The 15019-nt window shown below is 38.6% G+C and overlaps 1 protein-coding gene across 1 annotated transcript in view; it reads left to right on the top strand.

Moving 5' to 3' along the window:
- The window catches only part of LOC124723145 (protein unc-79 homolog), an 868025-nt gene that overhangs the window by 650197 nt on the left and 202809 nt on the right, over positions 1-15019 (top strand). The window contains exon 41 of the mRNA XM_047248336.1: positions 5051-5205. Within this exon, the coding sequence (XP_047104292.1) occupies positions 5051-5205 (155 nt within the window). The remainder of the gene's footprint in view (positions 1-5050; positions 5206-15019) is intronic.

The raw sequence follows: 15019 nt of genomic DNA, 5'->3' as shown, positions 1-15019 counted from the left end.
CAGCTCATAATTTCACAGAAGATTAGTGTCCCTATCCAAAGGAACATCAGTAACCTTAGCTGCAATGTAGTCTTCATTGGTAAACTTGTTAGGGTCCAGAGGAAAAATTCCACACTTTCTAAAGCCATCGACTGCTGTCATTGGAATGGCTGCATGACAAACCACTTCATTCAAGAGTGCACTTATTTGAAATTGTGAAATAGTTCTTTCCTGGATTATTTTGAAGAAATTTTTCACAAGCTTGTGTGTAGAAGGTTTTAAAAGGAGACATGAATTCCACATCCAAAGGTAGGTGCTTGTGACTACAATGTGGGGGCAAAGCACAAAACAGTTGTATAATTTTCTCTGGTCCTATCAACGAAACCTGTGTGCTTAGCATGGGTAGAGTAACCATCTAAGATTAGTAGAAATGTATCTCGAGCTGTTGATTTTCCATGTTTTAAAAAAAATGTTCAAACAAATCCAAAAATCTTCCACTCTGCATCCACCCGCTAGGGTGGCACATAAATTTGGTTCCTGGTGGAACCAACCTTAATTTATTGCCTAGGGAAGATCACAAAAGGCAGAATGAAATTTCCTCCTGCAGACATGCAGACTAGAAAACTTGACAGCAAACCTCTATCAGCTGAAGTAGTAGCTCTGACTTGTCTTCCTTCGAGTGCAAACACTTTGCTGTTGTTGGACTGGATTGTCTGAATGCCAGTTTCATCTACATTATAAATATGATGAGCAGGTTGCAATCATTTCTCTTGCTGTGTTTTATGGATATCAAAAACCCTGTCTACACTCACCCAATTAAAGATACTGTGCTCTAAAGCACACCACCAGTCTTTGCCTGACATTTCAAACTCTTTGTGCAAATGATGTGGTATTTTGTTATGCTCCATTTCGAAAATGGAGTTAAGGAATTCTTGCTCTTGTTCTTCACTGAATACAGCCCTTAAGCTGCCCATAACCTTTTTACTGCCAACTGCATCTCTATTTTTCCCTTGAACTCTTTGTTTTAGCATATTATATGGGATACTGAATTGTTTTGCTGCTGCTGGAACAGGCCTGTTATCATTCTTTACTGCTTTGATTGCCTTATGCATGGCAATGGCGGACCCATGTTTGTTGTTCTCTTTTCTGGATGTATTTATTTGGCATCTTGAAGCCCTTGCAAACCCATGTAAAAGAGCAGAATAAGGGATGTTAGTTTTTTTGTATAAAACAAATTACAATGCTTTAATTTCAGTTGTTATACTGTGCATAAAATATGGAATTAGCTAATTCTCATTGGGATAAACAAATTGAAAATGAAGTATTGAGAGTAGCGGCCATCCATTGGGAAAAGTGGCTGCCTTGTTCACTTTTCCCGACATGTAGCATGGCTACTTTTCCTAATTGGACATCATGTCTGTATCAGTGGTTCACACATGAAACAATACAACTGAATGAAATGGCAATGACTTATATTTTTAAGCCAAAAGGCACTGTGTAAACCTTGATATCGCAAAAACCTATTGGTCTACATGAAAGCAAAGCATCTAAAGTAATATGACTGACTCACCTTACATCAAATAATTGAAAAACCTAAATCTTTTCACAGAAAGATAACAGAGCAAGCTTCCTTAGTTTTTCCACATCTCAGTATGAACAGCACTGTTGAATGAAAACATCAAATAAGTAGGACTTCTTTTCCCAACCTGGCCACTTTCCCCTTCTTTCCCCTACTGTTAGAACTGAAGAAGCCAGATCCCCACTTTGGCAAGCTACAGAGCTAGTTTGAAAGACACCAGTGGCCAGTTGCACACCACAATGATGGACTGGGTCTAAAAATTTCAAAGCTGGTGATGTCACTGAGCCATAAACTTGGTATCCATATTTCAGTCACTATGAGACCAGAGTCCAGTAAATACAGAGATGAGCAGCATTATCTAGATCCCAAGAGGTGTGGACAAGGAAGCAGATAGCTTTTGTGGACAAATATGTGGCAGCTAAGTCAACTTTTTATCAAACAGGAGACCCAAAAAACAAGAGTGTGCAACAACATCCAACTCCTGGGTATCCAAGTTGAGTTCTGAGTCAGGACGGACTGGACTGCAGAGATGCATGACCCATGTTTTTTGAGTAGAGAATTGGAAACAATGGAAAAGTGTCCAAGTGGGGGCTATTTGGCTGCTGCCTTATAGCTTGTGTTCAGTTCAGGCTACTGAGTCACAGCTGTACCAAGTGCAAAAGTAATTGGTATAGAGCATAGGGGTGAGCAGCAGCCCAACAGAGTAAGTGTGTGACAATCAGTACAGAGCCCTGTGGGAAGCCATTTTCTTAGACCTGTGAAGAGCTGAGTGAAGTACCAACTCAAACCCAGAACAACCACTCAGATAAATACTGATGAATAAAAATCATAAGGGAACATCAAAAGGCCCAGTCATGAAGTATGAGTGAAATGTGATGATGCCAAACTGTGTCTTATGCCTTATGTAGGTCAAAAAAGAGTGTGATAATGTGTTGGTGTTTTGAAAAAGCCTGTCGGATTGCTGTTTCCTACCTAACCAAATCCTCAGTTGTGGATCATCCCACCCAGAAACCACACTGATAGTGGACCGGCATAATCTGTGGACAACAGTCCTTTCAAGCAGTTGGCATAGGATGATTTGTGAGGATAATTGGTCAGTAGCTGTAAAAAGACTTTGGGTTTTTGCCTGCCTTCAAGACTGTGTTGCTGATACTACTATCTCCCCATTGTGAAGAGAAAGCACATTCTACCCAGATAAGGTTGAGTACCCTGAGTAGATGTAGCCTTTGAGTAAGTAACATTCAGGTGTTGGATCATCTGCTTATGAATTGAATCATCACCTGAGGTCCTATTGTGAGACAAGGCAAGTGCATGGAGCAGTTCCCAGACATTGAAATGTTCTTTATATCATTTAGCTTGGCAGGGGGTGAAGCATAGGGGGATGTCTTGAACTTGGAATTTCTACATTATTAAAGTAAGGTAAGTAGAGGATGCTGATGTTGAAGGTGGGATGCACGGTGTTCAGTAAGAACTGACAGTTTGGTACAATGACCATCCAGAAGGTCAAGACCCAGGAGAGTTAATGATCTCTGGCAGCCCATAAGACTACGGAAGTTTGCTCACGTCTGGTAGGAACATGTATACATTGCCATGGGGGAGATTTAGTGCTCCCAGTATGCGTTCTTTATACACTTCATTAGATAGCATTCCTTAATGTGAAGTTGCTTGATACTGAGGAGGACAGGCTGTAAAGAATGCCACTGTAGCTGTTGCAGGGTCCTACAATGATCTTGAGCAGCTGTTGCTGTGTCTTTGGTCCATCAAGGCTCTGGCTGGCAATGAAGGGGACCTGTAGGAAGGAGATTTACAGTTCCAGCAGTATGGGTGATAATGTCAGAGATGTCTTGAACAACCTTGCCAATGCATCCTGACAGAGGGGCGTGAAGATAGCAGCAGAGGCATGCAACTATCAGTTGGCTCTGCAAAGCACCCACTGTGGAAGTTGGTCCATATGGCAGTGGACAGGAAGTCACCAAATAGCCAAAATGATGTTACTGTCAAAATGGTTCAAATGGCTCTGAGCACTATGGGACTTAACATCTGAGGTCATCAGTCCCCTAGAACTTAAAACTACTTAAACCTAACTAACCTAAGGACATCACACACATCCATGCCCGAGGCAGGATTCGAACCTGCGACCGCGGCAGTCGCGCAGTTCCGGACTGAAGCGCCTAGAACCACTCGGCCACGACGGCCGGCCTGTTACTGTCACAAAGATCATCATGTAGTGACCAATGTAGTGAAACCACAATATTGAGGGAAGAGATCTTTAGGTCCACAGTTGAAAATGTGCCATTGATGGCACTAAAGGTGCAGGAGTACCATAATTGAGGAGATACAGATCATAGTTGGTAAGAAAATGGTCAATCAGAAGGGCCCTATCAGACTAAATGAGACTTCCTCACATGGGGTGATGTGCACTGAAATCTCAAAGTAAGAGAAAGGGGGGAAAAGTTGCTGGATTAAGGTGGTCAATTCAAAATAAATAAGTGGCCTGCCTGGAAGTAAATAAACTTTATGAATGGGGAGCAATGAGGTCACCTACACCTCTACTGCTATTGCTGTAAATGCTGAAAATGTATGTGAACTCAATATGACCTTTGTTTTTAATTGTGAAATAGCTTAACTACTCTTCATTGAAAAATTGCAAATTATTACCTGAGTTTTTTCATAGGTTATTAATTAACTGGATGGCAATGACATGAGATCCTTTGCTTGGTCCACAACTAATAGTATAAGAAGATATGATTAGACAAGATATAGTTACTCTGTTACATCCATTCTTTATAGTAGCATCTCTGTTGGTCTGTTTTCCCCTCAGATAGTATCACATTACAAAAAGCTGTTTCTGTTGCCCTATTACTGTCAGCAAATCTTCAGCTTTAGAGTAAAAGTAAATATTATAATGATATGGTGTATGTAGCTTACTGTCTGGTCCATAGCCAACATTACCTAACTGTAACTGTTTTACTTTCATTGAGGGGAAACATTTGTCACTCATATTTCACAACATAACATGATGGTTGCCAGCTTGTGCCTTCTGTTCATGATATTGTGTAACAACAAAAACTATGGTTCCCACTTCTGCATCTCATGCAATCGGAGTATATTATCTTGCTATCACAGATTTGTTTTTGCTTGAGATACTAAAAACTGTTGTGCATAAACACTGGCTTCCACCATTTGTGTACTATGTGTAAAATTCTTGTGTTTGTTTTATGATTAAATGTAATGTGGCATTCAAAAAACAATTTTAAACAAGGAGAAGTTTTCCATTTCATGTTTGTTCAGCATGGAAACACCAATTAATAAAATGTTAAATTCCATATTTGTGGTTCATTGCTTCATCTTGTGATCATGTTAACATGTAACATTTGCCCTAAAATTTATTCTGTTGTGACTATGTTTCATATTGTGACTTGTTTCATATTGTTGGTGATTGTAAACAAGCCACTTCAAGTCCTCTTAGTCATTTTTTCTTTTCTTTTTCAGGATAGCTCTCAATGCAACCTACCCATGGCAGGCTGAGACAAATATATATTTACCAGGTGGTGCTATTAGTGTTGCACACCAGTTTCTGAGATGTGTGCTACACCAGCTTGCACCAAATGGTGTATTTGTTCAAATGTTCCAGACTAATGTTGAAGGTATGTTGGGTGGATACTAAACTGGTACATCCACTGCAAATTTAAATTGGGAATATGTAATGCCACTTCATTATTGCAACAGTCCTTAAGTGTTATTTAGTCAACTTTTTTCAGTCATTTTAATGTTTCATATCAAATAATAATCTAATGAGATCTTCAGCTCTCACACAAAAAAATCATATCAATACTGTTTCTTATAGTTTGCAACCAAGTAATACACTACTGGAAAATTGTAGCTGGGTTATCAGAAAAATAAGTAAAGAAAGCCAACATTCTCCAGACACTGTGTACCAACTGAGGTAACTAATACACTTAAATTTTAATTCTGATTTGTACAATATAATTCACCATATAGCTGTCATATCATTTTAATATCCATGGGAAAGATATTCTGTAACATTTTAACTGGTGGGTGCACTGAATTTATTATTTATTCACTTATGTGCTAAAAATCACCCACTGACTCATCTCACTAAATGGTACTACTACTGAAATCATTCACAGGTATTATTCAAAGCTTGAATTTACCACTTGACGAAGATACTATGGAACTTTATCTGTCGCCCCTTTTGCATCTTCATGTTATAGTTCATTAGCATACCAATTACCCTTAAAAGTGACAATTGAAATCTACACAAAAAAATTATGTGAGTAACTACATCTATGTGGCTGATTACCATTGCTCCTTTAATCTTGGTAAATTCTTTTCACATGGTCATTTCAGTTGCTGTAGCTAACAGTTTTATTTCTGAGGCACACAATCTTAGCTTCACATGATTGGTGAAGTCAGATTTTCTTTCAGAAGGCTGTCCATTCATTAACGGAAATACATTAATTTCAAAATTATGTACCAAACCACCAACTGGAAGTAAAAGCTGTGATATTTACATGTGACACATACCCTCTCATTAAATTATACAGGATGTATAAAAAAGAATCATCCAGTTTGGCACATTTATATTTCCGAAACTAATAAACATATACAATGCTTTTGTTTTTTGATAAACAGGAAATTAAAAAAAACTAATCCCTTTTCAGAGATGTTCAGTATGGCCCCTTTTAGATGCACAGCATATGTGCGGTATTCAAATTGTTCCCACACTGCAGTGAGTGTGTCCTGAGTTACAGCTTCCACAACTGCATTTATGTGATCTCTTAGTTCATTCATTGTTGTTGTTAACTGAGGCACATAAACGAGTCTTTTATAAACCCCCATAATAAATAATCACATACAGTCAGGTCCAGAGACCTTGGAGGCCAGTAATGTAAGGCTGAATCATTTTGTCCAGTGTGACCAATCCATTGTTCAGCAGTCCTTTGATTTAAAAATTCCCACACTTAGAGACAACTATAACTAGCAAGAACCATGTAAAACTTGAGAGTTTGCTCTTTCCAACAGTACATATCTCAAATGGCATAATAGTTATGATTTTTTAAAATCAGATGATTCTTTTTGATACATCCTGTACTGTTAAGCAGACTTACATGTAATAAGTATTTTCAATCACAGTTTAATCAAAATAAAAATGAATGATGTTTCTTTGAACATAAAGAATTTCACTGTTTGAGGTAACTGCTACGTAGAGAGTTGACCCACTGAACTTTGAATTGATTAGATTAGATTAAGTTTTCATTCCATAGACCCAAAAAATGAGATGATTCTCATGGGTGTGGAACATGTCAGAAAGTATAACATAAAACATTTGAATATAATACTTACTACCCTGATCATTTGTCAGGAGATTGTTGAAATAGGTGAATACAATGCGGTAAGCTGGAACAGCTAATATTTACAGAATTAACATGCTGTCAGAATGAAACACTGTTATGCAAGCTTAATAAATTTATCATACACAAAATACCTAATCTTGACTGTTGTGACCAAGTGCTGTCAAAACTGAAATCTAACGGACATTTTCACTTAAGCTGGACATTTTTACTTAAGCTGGCTTAACAGTCCCTGTTAAGATATTCATCTATGGAGTAAATGGAGTTGCCTATCAAAAAGTCTTTCAAACTCTGTTTAAACTCTGCTTTATCTGAAACCAAGTTTTTTATGGTTGCTGGCAATTTATTGAAAATGTATGAATATTGGACCCCTTTTTGGACCAAGGTAAATGATTTTAGGTCTTTATGTACATTGTTCTTATTCCTAGTATTGATACTATGTATTGAGCTATTGGTTGGAAACAGAGGTGTATTTCAAGCAACAAATTTCATTAAGGAATAAATATACTGAGAAGCAGTGGTTAGAATTCAAAATTCCTTGAACAGGTTTCTACATGATGTTCTTGCTTTTACACCACACAATTTTGAACCCTAAAAACTTTTGCTCAGTTTGATAAGTTGCCCCAGAATATGATCTCATTATATTTATATCTCCTGCATCTGACATCATTCTCACTGCAAATACAGGCATGTAAGCAATAAGGTTAAGATTGCAGCTCAGCTTTTAAACTTGTATTCTTGTTGATAACTGCTGCTGATTCAGTGTACATGGGCATCTATTCACTGATAAATGTAACAAAATGAGAGAAGGAAAGGTAAGAATCTCATTGGCTAAGGGGATTATTATAGGAAATGGTTCACTAACAGTGCAGGTGTAGGTATGTGACAGAGACTAGCAGTCACTAAATCCAGGAGGATTGTTTGACTGAAGGAGATATTGGGAGAATAGTTTCCACCTGTGTAATTAGTATCAGAAAGGGAAGGATCCAGATTCCACAGGTCATGAAGCAGCTTTTGAAACAGACAGATGTTACTGTGACCTACATACACTGCCATGGGACACTCAAATTGGTGTTTAACTACAGTTTGGTGGCAGCCATTCAAATTCAAAGACAGATGGTGGGTAGTTATCCTGACAAAAAAGTCTGTGCATTACTTACAGTAGACTGATTTATGGTATGTCTGGTTACCCTCTCACTTGATACAGTAGTGCCAAAACTTAAAGAGGATTATGCTGTGTGGACTTATCTTCTGTCTTGTATATGGACCAGAATGTTTTTAGATTACTCATTTCAAGGTTACTCATTTCAAGGCACAATAAAGAGAAGTCAAATTCATTGTGACAGTTGTGATTCAGCTGATTTGAAGGTGGCAGACTTGAATGATACTATGTAATAGGGGACTGTTCCTATAGGTCTCATGTGTGAGGGTGGTTGGTGTATTAGGGATGTGGGAGGATATAAAATGGCTGATGTATTTGTGATCCATATTTGTTTAAATGTTGCTGCAAAGGCTTTGTCGAGGCCTTACATTTCCTAGGAAGGGAATTATTTATCACAGCAGGTATGCTATTTGTGGATGGCCACAACATATAGGAGGGACCTTTAAGTGTCCAAGAGGTGGAAGCAATCAATTGAACTGGAGGTATGTTTTGCAGCCAATGATTTCAGTATAGATGGGTGATTATACGGACACATCTGAGACTTATAGAATGATATCCAAGAGAGTTGCTAACTCAACCATAAAACACTCAGTGAAATGTATAAATGAGAAGTTACTGAGGAATTAAAATAAAGTGTCTTACCCTTGAGTGTAGATCATGAAAATATTAATCAGTTAGTATCAAAAGCATAGTTCAGAATTTTGAGCATCAGAAATGATTCCTCTAGATGACCAATGAACAGATTGGTATGCAAGGCTGCCATTTTAACACCCATAGATATGCCACAGATTTGTTTGTTTATCTTCTTTCCATTGGGAAAAATAGTTATGGATGAAAAACTTCTGAGTCATATCTGTATGAAAGAATGGTTTGATAGGTCTGCAGTCAGCAAGATGTTGAGAAAGATGGTGTTTGATGACAAAAAGGCCATAGTAGTGAACAAGGAGGGAACAGAAGTAAGGGTCATGATTGGGATGGAATAGGAAATGTTGTAGAGAGGTGAAGGAGAAAGTGGTAATAGTACTTATATCTTTAATGTACGAAACTGATATTAGGTTAGTAGTAGTTAAGTGTTAGTCAGCTGAGTTGGGAATACAATAACCAACTAAAATGGAGAATGCAAGTACGCTAGGTTCATGAGTTTAGAGAAGCATATTGTACAGTGGATGTGTGGAGGGTGATGGAATAGGGGAGAAAATGAAGTAATTTGAAAGGTTTTGGAATAGACTTAAGCATATGAGCAGGCTTCAAAGACCACAAAAGACTTTAGGAAAGGGACCCCTGCAGGAGGGATTGTATGTGTCTGTATCAACTATTTACCAAACTTCTCCATCAAATAATATCTACAGTTCATCAGCACAATGATGGAGCCAATACTGTACAGAAGGTGATGATTTAGAGATCAATTTTCACTCGCTATTTTCATGTGCTAAGAGATTGGTATCATTAAGAAAGATACAAGGGAAGGAAGATGAAAGAAGGTTAGAGGTGTGAAATTCTTGATGGCTTATCAAGAGTAGGTGGGTTGGGTAAATGATATTTAGCAGAGGTATAGACTGATTAAGCTAAAGTTCTATGTGGGATCTGGACCTATTTTGATCTCAAGGGTATGAAGCAAAGAAATATTTCCATCATGGAATATTATTATTGGGGATCAGATGATACACTAGTCTAGCATTATTGAAATTTTGAATGGTGCAGGAGGGTGATTTCTTCAAACAGAAGTTGAACTTCTGCAGGATTTAGATTTTTGAAGAATTGGTTAACAAATGATAAGTAATATGTCTACTTTGTTCCTGAATTCTTTAGGGCCAAGGGATTATTTTTCTAGAAAATTGTAATGAAACAGGAGAAATAGTCTAATGCCTGGTAGATACAGGAAAAGAGAATGAAGGAGATGAGGGTATCTATGTAGATTACAGTTGTCCTAATGCATAGTAATATTCTGACGCAAGAGGAAGAAGTCAGTAAGTAGTATAGTTTCCTTATGAGGCAATCCTATTGAATGAGTGTAAATATTTCAGTCTGAGAGAAAGGTTATGACAATTACGTATTACACCCTATTAATACTTTTCGAAGGCGCTGAAGGTAGTCCAGAGATGCTTACACCATTGTGACTACCCCCTCGGCATAGTCCTACATAAACAGATTTCAGTGGCATACAAATATGTGTGTGAAACCTGCCTCTGTGTCTGTTCATGTACCTTAATGCAAATCTAGTGTTGTATCTATGTCTTTTACCAAAACTGGTCCAGAAATTTCTGGCACACGTATAATCTGACAAAGACTTACTTGGATATAAGAAAAATATTTTTTCTTTTTTGGTAATATTAAACTGATGTAAGGGTGTTAGATTTTTTTATGTTATGCAGTTTCTTTTGCCTTAAAAATAACTTACCAGGCAGAATGGCTGCTACTTAAAACATCCGCAAAAAAGTATGGCTGTAAATTTTGTTAAATGTATAATCTCTGAAGATGATAGCATGATCATAAACTTACTGGATTCTAAAGAGATCATGAACAACCAATAGAATCCAGGACACTGAGACACTTAAAACATTCTATTACAACAAATTTTTAATGGGAAGATTTATGAGCATTGAGTGATGTACTACTGTGATAGAAAATGAGTCACTGAACAAAGTGTTGAGGTTTACACTTACTGATACTCTTTGTTCTGTATTTGCTGGTTAGACAAATTGTGAACAAGAAGTATAGAATCACACAGTCCAAGTGTAGTTCAGACATGAGGCAGTAGTTGTCATCACAAGTACCTGGCATAATATGCAGGTCATATGGGGCACCAATGAAAACTGCCTTTCCTGGTGGAGCACCTACTTTTATCATGCAGGTCAGCCATGGGAACCTTCCAGGTGACACAGCGATTGCCTCAAGGGTGTGACTTCTTTCCGTCACTTGTCTTGCAGCACCCAGTTGCAGCTCACAGTGCTGACTGTGATAAGGGGGTGGTGGGTCAGTTGTCAGCATGAGGGCCAGGAGGACCCCGGCGGGGCTGAGTCCAGGACACCTTACATTTCTATGTCGAGAACCTCAGGACTGTCAGGAGCAGGCCCAGCCATGCATGGAGCAACCACTGTAGATTTGACCATCTCTTCTGGAACTGGAATAGAGACAGATGGGGGTGCCAGGGTCCACTTCCACAGGGCACTGAAGGCCTGGCCGGGGTGAAGTGGAGCTGGTGACTGAAGAGGTGGGGGAGTGTGAGGTGGTAAGTAGCAGGGACTGAAGGCACCATCTCCAGCTATCTGTGGTGTAGCTGGTACTGGTGATGTTGCAAAAGATGGCCTGCAGCAGAGACTTCATACATCTGGAGATTCTGAGAGCCATGGACTGTAGGGGGAACCCAGGATGGACAGCAATCAAATCATTGCACCCACACCAGGGTAGTGAGGCTGTGAGGCTGGGACTGGTGACAGGCCCAAGGTGGTGGTGGTGGTGGTGGTGGGGGTGGGGGGGGGGGGGGGAAAGGAGGAGGGTCTGCACCGGGTTTTCCTTTGAAAACTTTCCTTGACTGTGTTGTTCTCCGCCATTCTTTCTACATGTCCCAACCAACGTAGTCTTTTGCTCTTTATTTCAGTCACGATATCTGGTTTGTTGTACAACTCTCTGATCTCCTTATTTTTTTTGATTCTCCAAAAATCCCTATCATTCACTGGCCCATAGATTTTCATAAGTATCTTCCTTTCCCATCTCAGCAACACTCCTCATCATTTCGTGTCATAGTCCAGGTCTCCGAACCATACATCACCATAGGTCTAACTACTGTACGGTACACCATCAGCTTCAGATTCCTACTAATGCTCCTTACTTTAAACACTTTAACCACTTTAAACACTTTAAGTAGCTCCTGTTACCATCTGCAATCCTTGCATGTATTTCTTCTCTCATATCATTATTCTCAGTTACCAGTGGCCCAAGATATTTAAAGCTCTCACAGTGTTCATATTATTTTTGGTTCAAAGTCATGCTTCTTTCTCCTTCACTATATCTTTTCCTAGATGTTAACATATACTTGGTCTTTGATTCATTAATGGTCAGCCCCACCTCTGCACCATATCTTTCTACTTTTTCAAGCTTTTCTCCCAGGTCCTGTTCCCTCTTGGGTAACAAATCAATATCATCTGCATATGCAAGCTCCTGAGTCACTATTAAACAGTGTTCCCCCAGGGTTGTTGCTTTGTGTCTTTTGCATTACACTCGCCAAGGTGACATTAAACCGAATAGTGGAGAGCATATCACCCTGCTGCAGTCCTTGGTTAACTTCAAATGCCTTTGATAAAGTGCCCTCAATCTTTACTTTGCATACTGTTCTTCTCAAAGTCATTTGAACCAATCTTATAAGTTTGTTATGGACTCCTGCCTCTTGCATTGCCTTCCAAAGTTGATCCCTCTTGATACTATCATAAGGTTGTTTGAAGTCAATGAACAGCAGGTGGACATCAATGTTGTACTCATAACATTTTTCAAGGATCTGTCTGATAGTGAAAATCTAGTCTGCAGTTGATCTATTAGTTCTGAAACCACACTGGTAGTCTCCTAGATACTCTTCTACATATGTTCTTAACCATCCAGCCATGATTTTTCCTAATACTTTATATACTATACAGAGTAGTGCAATTCATCTATAATTGTATTTTTACCTAAACATGCTTTTAATAATTTGATAATCAAGTCTTTGAATTGGCAAGGAACCAATGTGATTTTACATGAAATAAATGCTGATCTAGTCTTTGTATATGCAGCACTTAAGATTTCAATATGTTATCACTTTCATTTTTTTTCACATGTACATACACACACAGTTCTTCCTGTACTCGCATCAGGTTGGCGCAACTGGATTCTTGTGTCCAAGGCAGTCTTGGCACAATTGTACACCTTCCACATCAGTATACAGCCAGCAGTGCTGTGCCCCCTTCACCAGCCAAGCATATCCTATCAACAAGTGCAAACAAAAGTCCCCACGAGTGAGTGCTCAATATTTTTTACCCACGACTCCCCAGTGATCAGGATACAGAAACCCTTCCCTGATTCACTACGTGTCCACTGTGTTTGGATCTCAAGTGAGACTTATCAAGGCAACAATAAATTTTATTAAATATGTATTAAAACAGCAGGGTGTTCCCATATATTAATTGAAAATACACAAATCATTTTAAATTTTGAGAAGATTCCTTTGCATCCCACAAGGTACCCACAGTACCAATTGACAAATTAACAATTAATTCTGGTTTTTACATCTGCACAAATACCCACCACACTAGATGAACCTAATCCCAGACCCATTGATTTCCATGATTCTAAATCTGAACATTATATTTACATACTGACACAAGAGAGAACAATCAATGTACTGTACATTTCCTTACTCATCTCATCAAAATGCACCAGACTTAACCTCCATGAATTATTTCCCATGCAACAGTTGCTTTATTTAATATTTCCCCACATATATGCATTCATGTAGGTATGTTCACATACATAAATCCCTCATAACTCTTCCTTTACCTCTAACAATCGTATCATTATATAGACTTTAATTTCCCTTTACGTCAACACATATACCAATGGTAATAAATATTCACTTCATATACAGTTGAGTATGTTTTATTCTCTTCATTCACTTTTCAACATACTTCCTTAGCTCAGTTATATTTCACAGACCCAAAGGTCTCTTTGATATTGAGTACATCAGTTTGTAGGCATTGGAATGTGGGCACTGTGTTACTTCAAATGGCCCGTGATACAATTCAAATAATTTTTTTGGTTTCCTCATAAATTTCACTGGATTTTTCTATAGTTATGACTAAGACTCTATCTCCCTGTTTAAATTTAACTGTCCTATACTTTCCATCATGTCTCTTCTTTCTTTCAGAACCCTTCTTTAGTAAATGTTGATTAACCAGTGCCTTCCTCTCGTGTTCGGTTCAAAGATTAGCTGAAGGAAGCTCAGTATTCTCTGCTATCAAATTACCAGGTTTTCATCCTATCATTACTTCATATGGAGAGAAACCAGTACCATTACTCTTAACGGTATTTATATGATCTTCACATACAGCCACATGCACCACCCAAGTAGTGTGTTTTTTGCTGCAGTAAATCTTGCATAACCTACCCAGTCCCCACATGTACCTCTCAGCTGGATTGCTTGCCAGGTGGCACACCAATATCCTTACATGTCTAATGTTTGCCCTTTTTATAAATTTCTCCCACACTGTGGAAGTAAATTGTGCTACATTTCCTGATAAGATCTTTTCAGGCAATTTGATATTCACTATGTAGTCCTTTTCCAGTTTATTAACTGCACTCTTACTTGTGGCTGTTTTAGAGCATATAGTTTGATATGTTTAGAGAATACATCTACTGCTAATAATATATATTTCAGCCCACCATAACCTTCTGGCAGGGGTCCAAACAAATCAATAGGAGTAAATGACCTGCTCTACTGGGGCTCATTTTCTGTACATCTCCCTGCATAGCTAGTGTATTAAACTTCACCCTTTGACATCACTCACAAACAACCAGCTGTTCCTTACTCTTCTAGCCATGTTATTAAACATGACATATTCCTGCATTATTTCTAAACACTTCTGTGCCCTGCCGCCATTGGATAAGCAGCTGCAGCAGCAAGTCGTACACTCCTAGCCCTCTCATTTGTTACATAGTTTAATTCTTAATTTCTTTGCGTGTTTTTGGTACTTGGATTGTTTAATTCATAAATTTCGGGCGTATTATAGTATTTGAGAGTTGTAGCATTGCGTTTTAGTTCCTGAATAGTGTAAAGTCGCATAGTCGTTTGTCTTCTGTTTTTGTTTTGAACGGCCAGTGTCGGTTGGTCACAGTCAGTGTGCTCCCTGCCGCCGTTGGATAAGCAGCTGAGCAGCAAGTCGTATACTCCTAGCTCAC

The sequence above is a fragment of the Schistocerca piceifrons genome, chromosome X (assembly GCF_021461385.2).
Source record: "Schistocerca piceifrons isolate TAMUIC-IGC-003096 chromosome X, iqSchPice1.1, whole genome shotgun sequence".
NCBI lineage: Eukaryota > Metazoa > Arthropoda > Insecta > Orthoptera > Acrididae > Schistocerca > Schistocerca piceifrons.
This window is presented reverse-complemented; position numbering and strand designations above follow the sequence as displayed.